The sequence below is a fragment of the Oreochromis aureus genome, linkage group 3 (genome assembly GCF_013358895.1).
Source record: "Oreochromis aureus strain Israel breed Guangdong linkage group 3, ZZ_aureus, whole genome shotgun sequence".
NCBI classification, from domain to species: domain Eukaryota; kingdom Metazoa; phylum Chordata; class Actinopteri; order Cichliformes; family Cichlidae; genus Oreochromis; species Oreochromis aureus.
Genome location: NC_052944.1, coordinates 10,527,060 through 10,550,134, shown reverse-complemented (window position 1 = coordinate 10,550,134; position 23,075 = coordinate 10,527,060). Strand labels below are relative to the sequence as shown.

The 23,075-nt window shown below is 42.4% G+C and overlaps 1 protein-coding gene across 3 annotated transcripts in view; it reads left to right on the top strand.

Moving 5' to 3' along the window:
* Positions 1–1,082: 1,082 nt before the first annotated feature.
* Positions 1,083–23,075, top strand: part of LOC120436328 — a 36,598-nt gene continuing 14,605 nt past the window's right edge. Inside the window, exons 1-7 of one of the 3 annotated variants that reach the window (XM_039607167.1) lie at positions 1,083–1,164; positions 1,328–1,378; positions 1,625–1,666; positions 1,845–1,886; positions 1,984–2,091; positions 2,196–2,230; positions 2,335–2,649. In XM_039607167.1, coding sequence (XP_039463101.1) covers positions 1,116–1,164; positions 1,328–1,378; positions 1,625–1,666; positions 1,845–1,886; positions 1,984–2,091; positions 2,196–2,230; positions 2,335–2,436 — 429 coding nt within the window. In that variant the 5' untranslated portion in view covers positions 1,083–1,115 and the 3' untranslated portion in view covers positions 2,437–2,649. Of the gene's footprint in view, positions 1,165–1,327; positions 1,379–1,624; positions 1,667–1,844; positions 1,887–1,983; positions 2,092–2,195; positions 2,231–2,334; positions 2,650–23,075 lie in introns of those variants that run through there. The other 2 variants (XM_039607172.1, XM_039607159.1) reach the window with 2 other exon arrangements.

The window sequence follows — 23,075 nt, the reverse complement described above, 5'->3', positions numbered from 1 at the left end:
CTTCAGGCTGTATTTTCTGTCTTGGGTTGTAAGTTTCAGACCACAGTGGAGTGGGTGTGATTGGTTGTCCATGATGGAGAACAGTTTTTTCAGTGACCTTCTGTCCTTTGTAAGTGACATTATTTGATCATGTATTCGTAAAAAAAAAAGTACTATGGCCCATGAAATTGTAAATCAAATGGAAGTTGAAACCCAACTTTGTCATATAACAGCATGTCTTTTGTTGTCATAAAACTGTTGACTGAAGGACTCTTTGACTGTTGCTATCTGTCAGTGTTTCTATGTCTCTTATTTGATATTTTGTTTAGTTTGCTTGTTCTTCCTAGTTTAATCTTTTGTTTTTCTAGTTCTTAGTGTCTTGGTTATTTAATCTGTTCCCTTTTGTGCTCTGGTTGTCTTGCTGTCGTCTCTGTTCTCGCCAGCCCGTCATGTCTATCACCCATGCCTGTTTCTTTCCCGAGTGTCAAGCCTGTGTGTCTTGGTTTGCGTCTCCATGTGTTTCCTGTTTTATTTTGACAGGCTCTCATCCTGTGTTCAGTTTTGCTTCCTACTATCCTGTTAGTTTGATTATTTCCAGCTGTGTTCCCTGTTTTCCTCTGCTTATTGTTGTGTTATTCATGTTGCTCTGTTTCCTTGTTCCCCTTGTTTCCATCGCTACTCCTTGTTCGTAGCTTGTGGATTCTAGCTTTTTGTTTCCAGTTCTTAGTTTCTAGTTTAAGAGTTTTGTGTTTAGCTATGGTTTATAACTTTACAGCAATAAAAGTCCCTCCATTTGTTCAACCCTTTATGTTCTGAGTCCTTCATTTGGGTCCAACCTTTGCCTGCCAAACAGCCAACCCTGACACTATCAGCATTGTAACAACAACCAGCTTTTTAATAATGCATGTTTTTAAAGCTGAGAAAAAATGAAACATCACTCTTATTATTTTTTAAAATAAAGACAAAAGATAACCTTGAAATAACACTTTCAGACTAAAGATGTGTATCATGACTCTATGACCTAAACGCATTTAGCTTTGAAAGCAACACAAAACTCCCACCTCTATCACATTTATCACACTGAGAGCACCCTTCCTGGTGAACACACCATCTGCGGACATTGCAGGGCAGCAGTCATGTGCACGATGATGAACGTGATAACAGCTTTAGCTCTTTCTTGTTTCTGTAAGTTTGCTCTATTACTCTTTGACGTCATTAGCTAATATATTACGGCATTTTTAACATGTAATAATTTAAACACATTTGCTTATTAGTAACTTTACACTAACAAGTTTAGCATCATGTTCCTTTGAAGCAATTAAACATCTCGTTGTTTCCACTGTTTCAGGCTGGATTGCTGTCTCAGGTTCTGAGTTTCAGACCTCAGAGGTGCAGGCAGGTGAAAATGTCACTCTGCAGTGCACCAAGACTTCCAAAAGTTTCGTTATGACTTTCTGGTTCAGACTGGTCAGCAGAACCACAGTCAGCTCTATCGCTGTTATGTTAAAGTCTACAAGTGTTAAGTACAATGCTGAATTTCAAAATGGAAAATTTGAAATGACACAAACAACCTCTGATGTCTTTCTCAAAATCAAACAAGTGGATGTGTCTGACTCTGGGCTGTATTTCTGTGAATTTCTCTCAGAAGGACGTCTCAATGTAACCGTCATGCAATTAATGGTTGGAGGTAAGATTGTTGTAAAGTCTTTGTCTCCTCATTCTTCATTTATTGCTTTCTGTTTATATTGTACATGTACATGTACAGTGAAATTATTGTCAACACGCTGTATACATAGACTATGGTGGTTATATATTAAGGTTATAGAAATGAGGACTAATAAAATCAAGGCTTTATTTTTGAATAGGCACCGATGAGCCTCAGGATGACATGGACTGCATCTCTAAACGTAAGTTAACATTTCTTTTATTGTGCAGATGATTAGAAACATTTGAATGTAAAATCAATTTCAGCTGTGTCGCTTTTCACCTTTATTTTTATATTAGAAGCTCACGAAGTAGCAAAGCTGACGAGTGTCACCCTGGGTGTTCTGTCGGTTTTCCTCTTAATGGTCATCACTGGTCTGGCTGCTCAAAACATGAAACTTCAGACGGGTACTTTTTAACAGCTCCAAAATTCCTCTTATAATCTTTACTCTTCACAAATGTATTATTGGTTTATGAAATAGAGTAACACTAGGTTGTTTTTTGTGGATCAGCAAATAAAGAAGAACAGAATCTGGACCAAAGCACGGTGAGTCAATATAAAAATGTACTTTTACATGACATTGCCAATTACATATCGTATTAATTATAATTCTAATAAATAAACACTGACTATGAATCCGCTTTTCACAGAATCATGGATCTGATGAGGTGAACTATGCTGCAGTGACAGTTCGACCAAAACCAAAAAGAAGAGAGATCGAGCCGAATGTGATCTATGCTTCCACCAGATAGAATCAACAGGCGACTTGAACTGTCTGATGATGTTATCATGACTTATTGGGGAAATGAAAAACTCTTGTTAAAAAAATAAAACTAACTTTGCTGTGACGAACCAATGCTAACTGAATTTTCGTATGTGTTTTCCTGTTAATTCTGAGTTCTTACTTCATCCATCAAAGTCTATTTAGCCAAACAAACACGTGACATGATTGTTAATCAAATGGAAATCTGGAAAAATCTGCACACAACCTGAACGGAAACAGCTGATACTTGCTGACTATAAAAGTTTTTGAAAAATAAAGACTACATTCATGTGGAACATGGATATAACTGTGACTGGATACTGTATGTATTATCTTATGCTATTATATGTCTTGATCAAAAGACAAAACAACACAAAATTATACTTCCTCTTCCTGCAAGAGACCTTCTGTTTTTTATTACTGCTGACTACACATTCATATGAAACATTTCCATTGGTTGAAAACTTGCTATCTAAGCAGATAAAAATCAGCTGAGTTATCTCAGCTTGTCCTTGTTGGTGGTGACTTAGCAAGAGTTCTGGCAGCTTCCATTTTTGTTTACCGAAAATTAGCCTCAAGATCAATAAATTGGTGATGGGTTCAGTTGACTTATTTTAGTTATTGTATTATCAATCATAAAAAACTGAACATTGGCTATGAATATTCAAATCAGATTCATGGCTCTGACGGCCCAAAATATGCTGCAGCGACATTTCGATCAAAGCAAAAAGAAGAGAGATCGAGTCACATATGATCTATGCTGCCACCAGACGGACTCACTATGTAACTGGAAATGATACTGTATCATATTAATCATATAGTGCAGCAATTCTAACTCTGCAGTGAAGAAACAATGCTACTGTAATTGTACAGTTGTATGTGCTGTTTTATTAATTCTCAATATTTTCTTGCTCATTTAAAATCTTTGTCGCCAAACAAACGTAATGCTAAATGTCTTGAACAAACAGAACATATATAAATAAAATAAAGCCCAGTTAATATGAATACATTTGAAACTCTTTCACCAGACGTTTAAAATACATCATAGTTGAAAGTAAACTGTTTGTTGCGTCTGCTTGTTTCAGACTGTATATCTGTGTCAACTGAAGCGCTCAAGAAATCAGTACAAACACACAAATTGTTTGTGTGTAGTTTGTCACAGTGTATCTGCTTGCAAAAGGTACAGCTGCTGCATTTCCCAGGGAGAAAAAAAAGTGTGAGATAATTTTACTCAGACATGGTAAATGGCCTGGTTCTTATATAACGCTTTTCTATTCTGAGAACTCAAAGTGCTTTATACAACTTGCCTCATTCACACATTCAAAAAAGCACTTATTTTATAAACTTCCTCCAGGTAAGTGCTTTCTATCTAACATTCATATACATTCATACATATATACACACACAGCAACTCGGCCAAGGATACTTGGCAGAAGAGGAAGAAGCGAGGTTATGTTTAAAGGTAAGGACGCCTTAGTGACATTGGATAATACATAATTTTAAATCAGGTATTGGATCTTTACAGTATTTGAAGTTATGTCTTTTTTATATTGTAAAACATCCAAAAATAAACTGAGGTGTGTACTTACTCTGTATGAAACAGAAGCATTGATACTTATTCAAAATGAGGCCTGGATAAAATAGGTCTTATCTTTGCCAAACGCCTTGAATGATAAAAAGTGGACTTGACAGTAGCCCTAATTTGAGTGTCTAATTTAAAATCACAGTTCATTTTAAGACCCAAGTTAGTAACAACAAGTTTAAAATACTCTGCCAGGGGTCCCAAATAAATAGGGAAAGTATCACAAGGTCTGCTAGGACCAAACACGACCACATCTGTTTGAATGAATTACATTTTAAAAAGTTTAGGGCCATTAAAGTTTTGATAGACATGCCAGAAGCAGTTTAATAGACAGCAATATCTTTCTGCTTCAGACGCAGATAAATCTGCCAGTGTCACGTCTCCCATAGAGTAGAGAGAGTGTGGATCCTAATGCAGACACTGACAACACACTTAAACTGAAAACACCCTTTAATCGAGGCAGAGCAAACATAAACAAAAGCTCAGAAATGCAGTAACTAAACTAACAAAACCTAAACAGGAAAGGAAAATATCAAAATCTTTAAGAGTGCTGACACATAGTGGTGTGCAATACTGCATAGTTTGGTATCAATCCGATACCAAGTGAATACGGGCCAGTATCGCCAATACCAATACCGATACTTTACAATAAATAAGGTGGATGCGTCATTGAATTGCTAAATCGCAATTATTTTTCATGACCTTAAGTGTTTTTTGTGTTGTTTCCTTTTTTATTAATGAATAGTTAAAACCCAGGACATAATTAGGACAAAGTTTATAATAAAATTTAAAAAATGCTTTTTTATTGTGGCAGGTCGTGGTCTGCATTGCTGCTGCAGGTGAGATGGACTCACCTTCACGGCATCTGCAATCATGCCTCGCCAGCTTAAAACCTGTGCGCTGCTTGTGCTGTTGTTGTTTTTGGTGGTGATGTGTACGGCTGGCAGCAGGAGAGCTGCAGCCGTTGAATGTACTGTTACAGCAACCGTGTGATTACTGTAAGGGTGGACAGCACGCGGCTCAGGGTGAGCCAGAGGCTGGCGCGCCAGCGGGACCTGCCAGGCCCCGGGTCTTGCCACGCCCGGGGCTTGGCTCCTCGGCCACTTACTCTTAAGTGCACGCAAACCAGTAAACAAATTACTGTTGATAAACTATAATACAAAAATTACAATTAAAATTCTCAACGACAAAAACAACTGGTAAAAATATAATTAATATGTAAACAACTTAACAACCCCCAAAGTGTCTAAGTCACGTCACGTGACAGCGCAACACCGAAACATAAGAGGAGGGGAGGGGGAGCAAAGTGTGCCGGCAAGTCCAGCGACCTGGCTGTTTCCTCTTTGCCGAAAGCACAGCATTGTAAACGAGCAGAACTCAAAGTAAAGAATCGATCTCACCAGGCTAGTATTGATCCGATAGCGACGCCGACTTGGTATTGATACTATCGATATTTGGATCGATCCGCCCACCACTACTGACACAGTGCTATGGAGGTTTTTAAAATCTGATTGGAAGATCATTTTGAAAAAAAATCAGTCAATTGGGAATATACCATTTTCTCCAGGATTTTAGACAGAAAGGGCAGCTTGGAGACAGGCCTGTAGTTAGCCAGTGTGGTCCAGGACCAGTTTCTTAAGCAGGGGTTGTAGTACTGTATGTTTAAAATTAGCAGGGACTACGCCAGATATTAAAGTGCTGTTTATAATAGTAAGAACAGCCTGCCCTATGCTAGGCAAAATCTCCTTAAAAAACAACGGCGGGACAGGGTCATTTGGAGAATCAGAGGACCTCAGATGGCCAAACACATCCTCTAAAGAAGAAAGGGTCACAGGCTCAAACTGGTCAAAAACAGCAGAGCAAGGGAATGAGACAGAGGGGTCAGACTCGGGGGCAGAGATGAGAGGCTGCTGTCACGAGTTCAAAATATTGGGGATGGATACAAGTGGAAAACCAAAATAACAACACTGGTCCGGCCGGGTTGAGTCAAACGATGATTTTAATGAACACACGTGTGGGAGATGAACACTGTACGCAGACAGCATAAGATCTCAAAATGGTGGAGCATTGCTCAAACTCTTATAGCCTCTAGTGGCCCCCACTTAGTCATAAAAGCCTAAACATTCACATTCTTTCTCTCACACGGCGCCTAAGCTATGACCTTGGCTCCCTGTTTATCTGCTCCTGCTGGGATGGGGCAGAAAACATCTCCAGTATATTCTGCTCTCTTCTAATCAGCCAAATAAGATCATGACTCTCTGAAAGCAGTATTTCTTATAACTCAGCCGTATAATGCATCATAAAACAATATCATTCAATCACAATAAATCAGCAGTCTAATGTAATGCAAATCAGTTCAACAAATGTAATAGTTATCACCTTCTTCTAATTCAGGAGAATAATGCAAACTAAAACTACATAATATTTCACAATCTAGTTTCACAATATAATAATCTTACAATTCCCCCTTTGTGATCTCTTTTTTAAAGAGATCACCTACACCTCATAATCCAGTTTTGCAAGGTCCATTGCTTCTTCTTAAATCTAAGGCCCTCTGTCCCCCTTTAACGAGTGGACCCCATGTATAATGACTTCTATGTTAGCGCATATCAGATGCAACACAAACTAAATTTACAACAACAACAGAGTTTTGGAGAAATTTTATGTTTGGAGTCAAATTATAAGAATTCAAATCAAATCTATGGTTTTATCACCCCCATCGGGGCTTACCTTTCTCACTTTTGATAATATTTCTCCCTCAAATATTCGCAATTTCCCTCCTTTGGCGGCGAAAAGCTGTTGGTGTGGTCAAGTGGGTGCTATAGGAAACAAAAGCTCAGGACAGAACAGTCATCAGTCATGTACTTCATACAGAATTTGCATATATCATGATTTCATATTAATCCTCTGAGTGTAGTGGTACCTTTTAATTTGAATTTATCAAAAGAAAGTTATAAAATACACTAAACACAATAAGTTTTCTTTCTTCACTTTGCTCTTGTTCTTTTGCAGTACCACATCCTATCATATGCCCCTGCTGGCTATATTCTACCTTTTAAATTCCTGACCGTTTCAAGAAAGAACCTAATTCACATGGACCAGTGTTTGTTATTACATATCTCTATTCTGAATGTGAAGTTTTCCATTTCCCTGTTATTCATACATATTATTAAAGTTTTGGCTTTTTCTCTATAAAAGTTAATTGACTTTTTACAGTGGCCTGCTATGGTTAATAATAACATGTTCAGTCATTAGTAAAATCAAACCTTTCCTTCACTGTAGCCTTTGACATTCCCCAACATTTTTAAGGCGGATATAATGTAATGCCTTCAATCGAAACACAGCTAATACAACACAATTTTCTTAATGCAAACATCAGTAACTCAAAATTAGCAACCAAAGGGTTAAGTCTGCGGCTCCACACTCTCATGTGAAGCTACATTCTCCCCCTCCAGTCTCTGTTATCTTCCTACAAAAACAAGGCAAGACAAAACATCCACCCTTTCCTTCACAGGCTGGGTGAATTGTCTGTCGACATTTATTAATCCTAAAGTTGGTGCAGTCTTTATCTCAGTCTCAAGTCAGTTAAAACGTTTAGTCGTCAGTCCATCACAGTCCAGTTACATGCATACATTCACACACATTCATACCAGATATTGCTGATAATGGAGTCTCACGCGCAACCTATTCGAGTATCCATCACCAGCAAGATGACGTCATCATTTTAAAGGAAAACAGTTCCTTGTTTTTTGGACTGGATTGACTCGCTGCAATCCTTTTAGGCTCAGGACTTCTCATGTGATCAATGTCCCATATAAGTGAATTTCTCCAAAGCCCATTATAATCATCGAGAAAAACACTTTGCAACTGTTTCCAGTAAGAATATTTCATAGCGCTTTAAATTTCAATCTGTTAGGCCTGGTTTAAAGAGCTGATTGTTAAATCAAGAACTCACAAAATATCAAAATATCACCACCGGTGGATCACACCTCTCCGATTTTCTTATCTCAGTGCACTGTAACAAAAGCAAAAACAAACGTAACCAATCAAATACTATTAAAATAACTCTTACTAGGGCCCGTTGCAGACATGTTCAAGATAAAACCATCTCTCTCTCTCTTAGAGAAAGAAAACAACCCAAACCTCACTGATAAAATCAACCTAATGCTAAGCAAAACCCAAAACTCAGCCAAAGTTTTTTGCTTCCTGCTGAGACAATATTGTGTAGGAATGAGAACCTCAGGTACCGTAACACCTTTTGTTCCTCCTTGAATTAAATCTCAATCACAGAAAATGCGGTGCTCCGAAGTAAAACTCACACCATTAGTTCATCATTTTCACTCTGTACCACTGCTCCTCACCAGGCTTTGTGAAGCACAGTAAACAATTCAGTCCAGGCCTTGAGCCATAAACAGACATCATGCACAGACATTGTTTTCATAACCAAACTTCTTTAGACCCTGTCCCTTAAATCTACACAAATGCCCTCTGGGTGACATGAAACACATTTAACCAATAAACAATCAATGGCTTCTTGTTGTTGTAACAGATTCTGTATGTGGGTGTGTGTGTGTGCAGCATTTTGCGTATCAGCATAAGCATTTGTTAGCAAAGCATTCTTCATTGCATCAGCATGTGTGTGTATCACTCTTCATTGCACAAGCGTGTGCATGTGTATGTGTGTGGATCACTTCTCAGTGAATCAGCATTTCGATTTAGGTGTGTGTGTGTGTGTGTGTGTGTGTGTCATTTCTCACTAAATCAACGAGGGCATATGTGTTCATATGTGTATTTCTCTTCATTCTGAGTCAGTGTATGTAGATGTGTGTGTTTGTGTTCATCACTTTCCTGTTCTGATGTTCTGGGTAAACCACGGCCTGAAGCGTGCCCTGGGGTCCTGCCCTCCTCCATTTCAGTCTGTTTGCCACCCTTGCTGCTGTTCAAAGTTCAGTCCGTCCTGGTTCTGGCCCCAAATCAGGCAGTCCTTTTCTCCAGTGTCCATGTTCACCGCAGGTGAAACCTGCATCTTCTCCTTGTCCAGCTCCTCCTGAGCCATGCTCAGTTTCTGCTCTGATGCCTTGAACTCTTACTGGGGGCAGAAACCTCAGAGTCTTTTCCGTACACGTCATATTGAAGTTTATTCATGTTTTCCTTGCTTTTGTAGCAGGTTGAAAAAGCTACATGTTTATTTTTGTAAGAAAACCAATTACCCCCTTATTTTTTGTTTATTATTGTGACTTATTTTGACATTGTTATGTGTTGCCAGACCATGGTTATATCTCATTATGCCAGTAGATGGTGCTCTTGCACTGCTGTGGAACTACCAGAGAGACTCTGGCTATGTCCACACGTACCCGGGTATTTTTGAAAACGCAGATTTTTCTATGCGTTTGCACCTTTCGTCCACACGTAAACGCCGTTTTCGGTCACTGAAAACGGAGATTTCTAAAAACTCCGGCCAGGGTGGATATTTTCTAAAACTCCGTTTTTGCATTTACGTGTGGACGAGAAAAACGGAGAAAACGCAGCGTCAAAGGTGTGCGCCTTTTTTGACGTCACAGTGTGCGCCACGTTGTTGTTTTGGTGAAATGAATTTCTACAATACTGTTACTGTTAATTGTACTCTCTGCAGTGTCTAAATGCTTACATATACATGCACAGTTACTGTCCCTCCACACATACGACTCGGTTCTGCTTCTATGCCCCATCTTTGTTTACTATTTCCCGCCGAGGCTTCTAGACTTCTGATTGGCCAACATTTCTACACGGTTAGGAATATATCGCCACCTGCTGCTTTGGCATGTTCGTAGCAGCGTTTTCCTTCATTTCTGCCTTTACGTGTGGACGGGATTATTTTTTAAAACGAAAACGGAAAATCTCCGTTTTCAAAAATACCCGTGTACGTGTGGACATAGCCTCTAGCTATAGGCTCTGCGCATGCGCAGCTCAGAAATAAATGAGCTCCGGCCTGAGCAAGACGCTAACTTCGGTGTCCTCTCTATTAATCCACAGTTTGCTCATACTTGGCTACGCAGTGCTCTCTAGCCTGTGTGCCGCTTGCTGCCGGTCCAGATTCCCCTAGGTCTGGTGCCGGTAACAACTGGGGGCTCGTCCGGGATGGTCTAGTGGTGACGTGTGTGCCAAACGACCAGAACTGGTGTCCAAAGTCTCAGGGAAGGCTGCATTGAGTGCGTCATCCAGGGAGCCCAGGTCACAGTCAAAACGTCAAGATGGCCACTGTTACCCCACGGCGGTTGTTGATGGTAAAGATCCAGAAAAGACTTTGTGATTTGAGTGTGAGCCAGCTGCACACTGTTGTTACTTCAGTGGAGGATGGCAGCATGACTCGCAATCTTGATGGTTTAAGTGAAGCAGAACTGTATGACCTGATCGTCGAGTACATCAGAGGTGAAAAGTTGAGAGCGTTGGAGGATGAAGGTATGGCCCAGCTCCTGCTCCTCGATGACATCGTGAGTGACCTGCTGTCAGCGGACGTCGGAGGGGCTGGCGATCGTCTGGCCGTGCCGCTTGAGACGGAAGACATTCCTAACCAGCAGCAGGAATGCCCTACTTCACCCCACACTGACCCAACACATCCTGACAGACATCTGGCTATGCCAGCTGACCACATCCCCACACCACCATTAGACCCTAACACAGACTCTCACACACAGCCCATTCTACCGCGGGACAGAGACATCTCCACCTTTCCCTCATCCATGCTAACAGACCCTAATACGCCCACCAAGAACTTCAACATCCCAGCTTCAGCGTCACCGGCGCCTAGTGTTGCTGGGGTTTCCCCTGGCAGGGTGAGTCGTCCGTCCAGAGGATTTGACCAAGTTTTGAGTCTCAGTGATGTGGCAGCTTTGTTTCCACGCAGAGAATTTAAGTTGCATGGTGGACAAATTTCAGATCTTGGCTCTGATATATCCTACAGTAGTCTGTGCAAACAAATTGATGAGGGGTTACAAGAAGGGTTTACTGAGTGTGAAATAATCAGAACCGTGCTAAAGATAATGAAGCCTGGTACTCTCAAGGAAATGTTAACCAACAAAAATGATTTGACAGTTGATGGTTTGAAGAAGCTTCTCCGCTCTCATATTCGAGACAAGAATAGTGCTGAACTCTTTCAAGAGCTAAGTAATGCTAAGCAGCAAGACAAAGAGAGTGCACAGCAGTTTTTGTACAGAATTATAGGGTTAAAACAGCGTGTACTATTTGAGTCACGAGAGCCTGGTGCAGACTTTAACTATGACAAAAAGCTTGTGCAGGGCACCTTCCTTCACACACTTTATCAAGGGTTCAATGAAAAAAACAACTATGTAAGACAAGACCTCAAACCTTTTCTTAATGACTTGCAGGTTAGTGACGACTTTTTGCTTGAACAGATTACAAAGTCCACCAGTGAGGAAGCTGAGAGACTGAGGCGACTGGGTACAGCATCTAAAACTAGACCTGTGACTGTAAGTGCCGCTCAGCTTGCTAACACTGACTTGACTGAGCAAGCAAAGGTTGACACTGAGCTACAGGCTAACCGTGCAGCTATTAGAGAACTGACTGCCCAAGTGTCTTCACTGACCAGACAGCTAACTAAAGTGGTGAGCCAGACTGATAGTGTGACATCTGGAGACTCCTGCTCGCCCCTGAACCACCCTCCAACACCTCCAGCTGAGAACCGGGGCAGATGTGGTGATTGTGTACAGCAAGGCAAAGTGAGCTGCCCCACTGCTTTGCGTGTGGCCAGGCAGGACATCGGGCTATTGGCTGCCCACGGCGGAAGGTGTCGGAAGCGGGGTGAGGTCACTGAGAGGGGCTGCCAGTGACCGAACAAGCCGAGGAGTCCCAGCACACGCCAGTTTTGCTAAGACCTCAAGCGTGGTGAGACCAAATGCACCCAGTCATGCACCACCAATGAAACCCACTGCACAGCTTATTGGGAACAGATGTATGGTCTCATGTGCCATCAATGGAGTACCACTTAAGATGCTGCTTGATTCAGGGGCCCAAGTGACTATGGTATCAAGAGAGTGGATAGAGAAAAACATCCCCCACATTAAGATCAAGTCACTCGAGTCCCTTCTTTCAGACCAGCCTCTGGAAATAGCGGCAGCTAATGGTACAGACGTTCCATTTGATGGTTGGGTAGACACGGAACTTCAAATTCAGAGCGTGAACTATGGGCATGTCGCCATACAAGTGCCAGTGCTTATCAGTCAGCACAACCTTAACTGTCCTATTTTAGGCAGCAATGTAATAGCTGAAATCCTAAAAACCAACAAAGAACAGAGAGGTGGGGCTGACCTTTCTGCGCTCCTCAAAGAAGCTTTAAGTGTCAGCAGCAGTGCAGTAGATGCTCTAGTTTCAGCACTTCAGATGCCCACCCTTGATGAAATAGATCATGAGTGTAGTGTGAGAACAGGAAAAAAAGGTGTAATGATTCCTGCAGGACAGATTTGTGAAGTAAAGTGTAGAGTCAGAGAATGGCCAAGAGGTGGCCCACGACTCTTCCAACCAAATTTAGAGAACAACTGCCCTGAGGGTTTGGAGTTGTTCCCCGCTTTGGTAGATGTCCCCAGTGGGTTGACAAAAATTGTTAAGATTCCCATTCAGAATCCTACCAAACATGACATTTTTCTCTCCAAAAGAACCGTCTTAGGTACATTGGAAGAGGTGACTGAAGTAAAACCTGTCAAGTGTCCCTCTGCTGACTCAGGGTCATCAGCCCATACAAATGTAAATGTGTGTTCAGTTCAGCTAGGTAAAGAAAAGCACCAGACAGATGTCAATGAAGGTCAGAGGTGGCATCCACCTGTTGATTTGTCCTACCTGACAGAGGATGAACAAAAGGTAGTTAGAGATATGTTGTATGAACAGTCGGATGTTTTTGCCCAAAGTGACTCCGACATTGGCTGCATCCCAAGCTTGCAGTTGAAAATTAATCTGAAAGATGATACACCTGTCCAGACATCCTACAATTCGGTCCCCAAACCTTTGTATAAAGAGGTAAAAGAATATGTTCAGAATTTGCTGGACAATGGCTGGATCAAAAAGTCCACATCACCCTACTCATCTCCGGTGGTGTGTGTCCGAAAGAAAGACAAAAGCTTACGCTTGTGTATTGACTTTCGGAGCCTTAACCGTAAAACCATTGCTGACCGCCACCCACTACCACGCATCCAAGACCTGCTGGATAATTTGGGGGGCTATTCATGGTTTTCAATACTCGACCAGGGTAGTGCGTACCACCAGGGCTTTGTTGATGAAAGCTCAAGACACCTGAGTGCATTCAGCACGCCTTGGGGGTTGTACGAGTGGATCCGCCTCCCATTTGGCCTTACCAACGCCCCAGCAGCATTTCAGAGATGCATGGAGGGGGTCCTTGATGGTCTGAGGGATGAGTGCTGCTCACCATATTTAGATGATGTGCTTTGCTTTTCCAAGACTTTTCATGACCATGTTGATGATCTGAGGCGTGTGCTTTGCCGCCTGCGAGACCATGGCGTGAAGCTACGTCCCAAAAAATGTGAACTGTTTAAGTGTCAGGTCAGGTATGTTGGGCGCTTGGTGACCAGTGAAGGTGTCCAGATAGACCCAAAAGATCTCGAAGCAGTGGAACATTTGAGAGACAGAGAGCCAAAGAACGTGGGAGAGGTCAGAGCCCTCCTAGGGTTTCTAGGTTATTACAGGACGTTCATTCAGGACTTTTCTAGAATAGCGAGACCACTGTTTAAGCTTATTGAGAGTCCCAGTGATCCTAGCCTGCAATGCAGCTCATCTAGAGCCAAAATCAAGTTAAAGCGCACAATTGGTGGTCAGCTTCCATCCAAAACACCAGTGCGATGGACAGCAGAACATCGTACTGTGGTGTCACGTCTGGTGGATATGTTAACCAGTCCACCTGTCCTGGCTTACCCAGACTTCAATTTGCCCTTTGTGCTACACACAGATGCATCAAATGAAGGCCTGGGAGCCGTGCTGTATCAGCAACAGGGGGAAAAGCTCTGTGTCATTGCTTACGGTTCCAGAACACTCACGCCTGCTGAGAAAAATTACCATCTCCACTCCGGCAAGCTTGAATTCCTTGCCCTGAAGTGGGCAATTTGTGATAAATTTAGGGATTACCTCTACTATGCACCCACTTTCACAGTGTACACAGATAATAATCCCCTCACATACATCTTGAGCACAGCAAAGTTAAATGCTGTGGGACATCGGTGGGTGGGCGAATTAGCTGACTTCCATTTCACTGTAAAGTATAGACCAGGCAAGTCCAACACAGACGCTGACACGCTCTCCCGCTATCCATTGCCACTCCAGGAACACCTCATGGAGTATACTGAGACACTGTCCCCAGAAGTGGTTTCTGCAATCTGGCAAGGAGACAAAGCCATGAGAGACGGTGATGTACCATGGGTGGCTGCACTGCACTGTGTTGATGACACACCCCGTGAAGGTGCCCCTGTCATCACCCCAGAAAACATCAGGGCTGCACAGAGGGAGGACCCCCCCATCTGTGAGGTGATGAACTTGAAAAAGAGTAGATGGAGCCCTAATAGTAAAGATAAGAGACAGTTAGGACAAGAGACACGTAGGCTAGTACATGAATGGAACAGACTCGTACTCGAGAAAGGAATACTGTACAGACAGACTGGACAAAGAAAACAGCTGATTCTACCCAGTAAGCTGAAGCAAACTGTACTGAAACACCTGCATGATGATATGGGACATGTTGGTGCTGACAAAGTCATTCAGTTAGCAAGGGAGAGGTTTTACTGGCCTTTTATGCAGCGTGAAATTGAGGACTATGTCATTCGCCAGTGCCCTTGTATCAAACAGAAACAGCCAAGTGTCCCAGAGAGAGCGCCAATGGGCTCGATAACAACCAGTGCCCCCTTTGTACTCATCTCGGTTGACTATTTACATCTAGAACCAAGTAAAGGTGGCTACGAGTACATTTTAGTTTTGGTAGATCACTTTACCCGTTTTGCCCAAGCTTACCCAACTAAGAATAAATCTGGCAAAACAGCAGCTGAGAAAATCTTTCTTGACTTTACCCCACGCTTCGGGTACCCTGAAAAGCTGCATCATGACCAAGGTCGGGAGTTTGAGAACAACCTCTTCCAAAGACTCAAACAGCTGGCAGGAATAGGCCACTCTCGAACAACCCCCTACCACCCACAGGGAAATCCTGTTGAGCGTCTAAATAGAACACTTCTGCAAATGCTACGGACTCTTCATGAGGAGAAAAAGGCAGAATGGAAGGACCATTTGCCCCATATAGTCCATGCATATAACTGCACAAGACATGAGGCAACGGGCTATTCACCTTTCTTCCTCCTTTATGGAAGAGCCCCACGCTTGCCTGTTGATCTGCTTTTTGATTTAAAACCTGAAAAAGAGTCACAGTCCAGACAGGAGTATGCACAAAAGTGGGCTGCACGCATGCAGGAAGCCTATAAAATCGCTTCAGAAAACAGTGCAAAGTCCTCTGCAAAAGGGAAGAAGCGTTATGATCAGCACATCAAAGGCATCGCACTGCAACCAGGAGATCGAGTGCTTGTCAGAAACCTCTCCGAGCGAGGTGGTCCAGGCAAACTCCGTGCCTACTGGGAAAAGAAAATTCACAGAGTTGTTGAGAAGATTGGAGATGGACCTGTATATAGGGTACAATCAGAAACAGGAGACAAAACCCCCCGTGTCCTGCATAGAAATCTTTTGCTGCTTGTGACTGATTTGCCGGTAGAGCAAGATCGGCAGGGACGTCAGAAAAGACAACCACAAAGACTGAGAGAGACAAACCCCGATGAAACAGTGGAACATGAGTCTGATCATTCGGATGAAGAGGAAGGGTACACATACAGCCTGAGACCTTTACCTGTGTATCAGTGGAGGAGAGTTAACCCCAAAAGGCCTCAGCTGAGACCACACAGTGAACTGAGAGCTGTAGCTCCTGAGTTTCAGCCAATGAGACATGAAATGGAATCAGTGGAAGTACAGCAGGGAAGTGCAGTCCCACCATCTGTATCTCCAGAACCAGCAGATTTCCCAATGCCTGTTGTTTCATTACCAACGGGGGAAACTCAGGAGGAACCTGCAGCCGAGGATGTTACGGAGGACACAGGGTCGGAGAGCCGTGTGGATGACAGGGACCCTGCCCCAGAGACACCAGAATGGGATGTGCCACCAATACGGAGGTCGACCAGAGCTGTGAAACCGAGAGAGGTTTTTACATATAGCCAAATGGGACAGCCTTCATATCAGCTCTGGAGACCTGGAGCAAACATGATGCTTGCATGTGTTCCCTGCCACATGCCACTTTACCCAGCTGTTCCTGACTGTTATTACCCCACACCAGTATGGACATGTTAGACTGGTGATCAAAAGACCTTTTTACATTACTACTGGAACTGTAACAGTTTTGACTATTAGACTTTAAAGACTTTGGGCAAACGCCATGAAGTGTGTTAGTTTGGTTCCAGATGTCCGGAGCCATCTCTTGAAGCAGGGGAGAGTGTAGCAGGTTGAAAAAGCTACATGTTTATTTTTGTAAGAAAACCAATTACCCCCTTATTTTTTGTTTATTATTGTGACTTATTTTGACATTGTTATGTGTTGCCAGACCATGGTTATATCTCATTATGCCAGTAGATGGTGCTCTTGCACTGCTGTGGAACTACCAGAGAGACTCTAGCTATAGGCTCTGCGCATGCGCAGCTCAGAAATAAATGAGCTCCGGCCTGAGCAAGACGCTAACTTCGGTGTCCTCTCTATTAATCCACAGTTTGCTCATACTTGGCTACGCAGTGCTCTCTAGCCTGTGTGCCGCTTGCTGCCGGTCCAGATTCCCCTAGGTCTGGTGCCGGTAACACTTTGCTCCAAGGCCTTCTGCAGCTCTGCTGTCCGGCTCTTCTCAGAGGTCAGCTCCTGGCCAAGCCCCGACACCTGTGCCTTCAGCTTATTTTATTCTTGTGCTTTTGTCCATTCTCAGGTGCCTCCTGACCTCAGTTACTCCTCCTGTCTCTGGCACGCCCTTTTTGCTGCCCGATCATCCGTGTTGGTCCATCACTGTCCTCCACAGTGTTAAATGCAGAGTTATCAAGGTCAGCATTATGTTGCTCGGCCCCACTTTTCATTCGGGCCTACTGGGCATCTCGTCACAGCTCTGTCAGCTGAAGCTGTCTGGAAATTTCCCCCGTGTAGTGAAACAGGCCTTGGGTTTAACGCTCTCCGTCTCTGCTACATGAGATCGCTTTCCTGCAGCACTGTTGACATTTTCAGATTGCTGTTGTGGGTCCAGCTGTTACAGCATTTGGTCAGGGTCACGTCGAAGATGGTCCAGGTCAGCCTCGGCTTTCCGGGCCGGCAAAGCAGCCTGTAATTACAGGGAGTGCAGAATTATTAGGCAAATGAGTATTTTGTCCACATCATCCTCTTCATGCATGTTGTCTTACTCCAAGCTGTATAGGCTCGAAAGCCTACTACCAATTAAGCATATTAGGTGATGTGCATCTCTGTAATGAGAAGGGTGTGGTCTAATGACATCAACACCCTATATCAGGTGTGCATAATTATTAGGCAACTTCCTTTCCTTTGGCAAAATGGGTCAAAAGAAGGACTTGACAGGCTCAGAAAAGTCCAAAATAGTGAGATATCTTGCAGAGGGATGCAGCAGTCTTAAAATTGCAAAGCTTCTGAAGCGTGATCATCGAACAATCAAGCGTTTCATTCAAAATAGTCAACAGGGTCGCAAGAAGCGTGTGGAAAAACCAAGGCGCAAAATAACTGCCCATGAACTGAGAAAAGTCAAGCGTGCAGCTGCCAAGATGCCACTTGCCACCAGTTTGGCCATATTTCAGAGCTGCAACATCACTGAGTGCCCAAAAGCACAAGGTGTGCAATACTCAGAGACATGGCCAAGGTAAGAAAGGCTGAAAGACGACCACCACTGAACAAGACACACAAGCTGAAACGTCAAGACTGGGCCAAGAAATATCTCAAGACTGATTTTTCTAAGGTTTTATGGACTGATGAAATGAGAGTGAGTCTTGATGGGCCAGATGGATGGGCCCGTGGCTGGATTGGTAAAGGGCAGAGAGCTCCAGTCCGACTCAGACGCCAGCAAGGTGGAGGTGGAGTACTGGTTTGGGCTGGTATCATCAAAGATGAGCTTGTGGGGCCTTTTCGGGTTGAGGATGGAGTCAAGCTCAACTCCCGGTCCTACTGCCAGTTTCTGGAAGACACCTTCTTCAAGCAGTGGTACAGGAAGAAGTCTGCATCCTTCAAGAAAAACATGATTTTCATGCAGGACAATGCTCCATCACACGCGCGTCCAAGTACTCCACAGCGTGGCTGGCAAGAAAGGGTATAAAAGAAGAAAAACTAATGACATGGCCTCCTTGTTCCCTGATCTGAACCCCATTGAGAACCTGTGGTCCATCATCAAATGTGAGATTTACAAGGAGGGAAAACAGTACACCTCTCTGAACAGTGTCTGGGAGGCTGTGGTTGCTGCTGCACGCAATGTTGATGGTGAACAGATCAAAACACTGACAGAATCCATGGATGGCAGGCTTTTGAGTGTCCTTGCAAAGAAAGGTGGCTATATTGGTCGCTGATTTGTTTTTGTTTTGTTTTTGAATGTCAGAAATGTATATTTGTGAATGTGGAGATGTTATATTGGTTTCACTGGTAAAAATAAATAATTGAAATGGGTATATATTTGTTTTTTGTTACGTTGCCTAATAATTATGCACAGTAATAGTCACCTGCACACACAGATATCCCCCTAAAATAGCTAAAACTAAAAACAAACTAAAAACTACTTCCGAAAACATTCAGCTTTGATATTAATGAGTTTTTTGGGTTCATTGAGAACATGGTTGTTGTTCAATAATAAAATTGTTCCTCAAAAATACAACTTGCCTAATAATTCTGCACTCCCTGTATATAAGTTGTAACCAACTGTGCTGCAGCTTATCAGCTACCTTTCATGTTAAAAGTAGCCACAGTGAGTAAACAGGCGAATGCTGCAGTTTTCTGGCGACTTTAGAAAGTACCGCGTGGAGCTAAACTGTTAGCCTTCATTAGCTCTAGTTGTTATCAACTGCCTGAAAGTTCATCTCAATCTGCTTCCAGAAGTAAGGTAACACTTGAAGTGCAACTTATGTTTATTTTCTTTCACGGGGGGCAATTGTGGCTCAAGAGTTGAGAGTTCGTCTTGTAATCTGAAGGTTGCCGGTTCGAGCCCCGGCTCCAACAGTCTCGGTCGTTGTGTCCTTGGGTAAGACACTTCACCCGTTGCCTACTGGTGGTGGTCAGATGGCCCGGTGGCGCCAGTGTCCGGCAGCCTCGCCTCTGTCAGTGCGCCCCAGAGTGGCTGTGGCTACAATGTAGCTTGCCATCACCAGTGTGTGTGAATGGGTGGATGACTGGTTGTGTAAATCCTTAGGGACTAGTAAAGCGCTATACAAATACAGGCCATTTATCATTTACGTCGTATTACTGTTATTAAAGAGAAAAACAACATGTCCTGTTACGTTATTTAGAGCCCCGCATTTTCCGACCGAGAGACACCATACCATTGTCTCCGGCCGTGATGCACTGAGATCGGTGAGCGCATGTTGTACGTCTCAGTTAGTTCACATCTGTTTCACATTTTATCGTTGAGAAACTGAATTTATCTGAATTGCTTGATTAATAGTTGTCGCATATGCACTGACTTTACTTGGTTTAATGCATAGTTTGTGTAAGAGAGATGTTTTAATTTTTGCAAATTTGAGTATTTTAATTGCAAATTGAGGTTGAATGTGATTTCAACAAAATCCTAAGTTGTGAATTATAGCTAGAACAGCATAATTAATATTTGAATTGCTCTTCTGACCCTGTCTGTTGACAGGTCAGGGGTTTTTTTTGTATGCTGAATTGTTCCTGAGGTGGATTCCTCCGGTGAAATAGATGGCGAGCCTTCCCACCTGGACTTAGAGAGATTGAGACTTCTTTTCCACTTGATGATCTGCTGAAACTTGCGGTGTGGTACGACTGTATCACTCACACTTTCACACACAGCTGATTATACATGAGACCACTGACTGACATTCTCTCACCCCCATTTTCTTTCACACCGTGGGAATTTTTTGGACTTTACTCCTTGGACATTTTTTATTTGGGACTTTTAATAATAAGCTGTTGTGTAGAACGTTCTCCACATGTGAAAAGAGTGTGAGATTTTCATTTGAATGTACATTGGATTTGTGTAATCTTTTTTTATAAGAGTTAAGGAGTCAGGTTACTAGGGTGCACCCAAGCATTGAAACCCCAGCATTGAAACCCGAGCTTTGAAACCCTACATATGAAACCAAAAGCAACACTTGGCCAAGTCATTGTTTTAGTAGTTTATGTGTTTTACTTTGCTTTCATTTTTTGTAAGTTTCCTTTCTACCATTGTAAAGTGTCTTTAACCTGTGCTTGTCAACCTTGTGGTTTATTTCACTAAAGTCGGCTGGTTCTTTTGAGTTACATTCATGTCTCTGTGTCTCATTTAAACACACCCCTGTGCTCCTATAGTCGAGCCTATTGGCCCATTTATATATTCTTTTCAACAATTCCCCTTACTGTGTTACACTATGGTAGGCATCACTCCAGTTTGTTTACATCATTGACCTTACTGTACCATGAGATGATGCACTGGAGGAGGCCTATGAGCAGGTTGCAAGGCTTTTCCGGGAGTTGGGAGTGTGAGAGTAGATCCATCAGCAAGTGGTGAAGAATCTCTCCAGAAGTGCTGATAAAGGCAGTCATTGGTTCTGGCTCAAAAGACAGAACTTTAGTTTGGTCTCCATTGTGTAAGGAACATAAACACATGCCGGACTTCAGCCAGGCCTCAACTGGGTAGATGGTGTTTTGGGGGTGAGCCTGGGACACTGGGATTGACCGCTAAACCTTCCGGAGATGTGGTGGGCTTATCAGCGAAACATCAAGGAAGGAGGGCGCCCACTTGATAATCGAAAAAGACTCCACCACTCAGTTGACAGCTCCATAGAGTCTAACTTGCAGGTTTCATGTATACAGTTTAGTGATATAAATAATGTACCTAGTCCTTTAAACAAACAATAAAAAAATGTAATTGAATTTAACTGAAATGGATTAATTCAATGATAACTTTTTATATATTTATTTTTTCCAATATTAGCACTTTGAACAGTATTATTTCCATCCGTAAGTAAATTTTCAGGCAATCATTTCATAAATTTTGATAATTATCTCAAACTTGGCTGTACAATGGTTTAGTTATTGCCTCACAGCAAAAAGGTGCTGAGTTCGATGCCACCACCTGGCGGGTGGCATGTTCTCCCCGTGTTTGCATGGGTTTTCTCCAGGTCCTCAGGCTTCCTCTCACAGTCCAAAGAGAGTTAGTGAGGTTGGTTAATTGGTGAATGTATGTTAGTGTTGTTTATCTGTATGTGTTAGTCCTGTGACAGACTGGCAACCTGTTCAGAGTGTACGTTGCCTCTCGCCCTATGTTATAGGGATAGGCTCCAGCTCCCCTGCGAAACGGAAAAGAATGGATGGATGGATATCTTAAACTTTCAGGTTGGGTTTCTTGAAATTCCTTCTTGCCCAGAAGTTTGAGTGAGTAAATAAAAATTGTGAGATCCCTTAAAGCTGATGAGTGTTAAGCTGAGTGGTCTGACTATTTTCCTCTTAACGATCTGTGATCTGCACAAAACATCAAAATCGGTTAGAAAAACCTGACATGCTTTTAGAGAAAAAACTCTGATCCAGTAAGAGGCTCTACTCTGAATCAAAATGCCTTGTTAGCAACAAAGTTTAGAAAAGAAAGGCCAGACTGGTTTCATTTGACACAAAGCACCAAAAACTAAGTGTGGTTATCACTGCACATGTTTTGAACTGCACATGAACTTTTATAACTTCCATTTTTATCATGCAGTTCTCACATTAAGACTGCATACAGCTACACCTTCTATTGAAACCAGTTTCACCACTAAAAATACTTCTACCATTTCCTTTTGTAATAAAGATAGCTACAACTGGAAATAGTAAGTGTCATACTCAACTTTCTGAGCATACCAAGTACACAATCTGAGTACTCAAGCAGGATGTTGCTCTTCCTAAACAGCGTCTTTGAGTCAGATCAGAGTTTTACTTTTAAATTGTTCCTCATAGTCAATGAGCTGGTAAAGGTTAATCATCACATTTAGAGAGCATTGCTGCAAGTACATGTCAGACGGGGCAAGGTATGTGATGTGAAAAAAACAAACCTAGAACCAAAACCAAAACCACAAGGATTGGCCAAAAAGCAAAATTTAACAGCTCCTTTATACCCATTGTGTGGATACAGTGGGAATAAAGGAACTTTCTTTTCCATTGTTGGAAATTCTTACCATCATGCTGATGCTGATGGTGGATTTCCACAGGTGCACGCCCACCACACCGACACCAGTGAACGTCCGGGGAACTGACAGTGGGATAGTGGACTGATGCTGATGCTCATTAATGGAAGGGTCAGAGCAGACTCTACCTGTTCAGGAAACGTTTGGAGTGCAGCGGGTGCTCCTGAAGACCTCTTTTGACTCTGTGGTGGCATCAGCCATCTTCTGTGGTGTTGTCTGTTGGAACAGCAGCTATTGCACAGTGATTATTGCACAGTCGAATATAAGATTAATCAAAATTAATCCACAGTAACCCTGTGATTAATCTGGTTAAACATTTTAATTGTTTGACAGCACTAATATATAAATATTATATATCAGTGTATATTTACCTATTAGTATACAGGTTTTTTAAAAATTTGTATTTCACAGTTGAGAACCTGTGCTAAAAGATTGAAGAAAACTATTCAATTTCTCTTTAAATTTAAGCATACATTCTTTGTTTTTATTCTGCATTTACTTCATTATATTCCAGAACTGTCAGTTACAAGCTCAAATATAAAGTTAAAATGTATTTGCAACCAGGCTATTGATGAAGTAATTGTGATTAATAACGATTAATTACAGAAAATTGTGAGATTAATTAGCTAATTT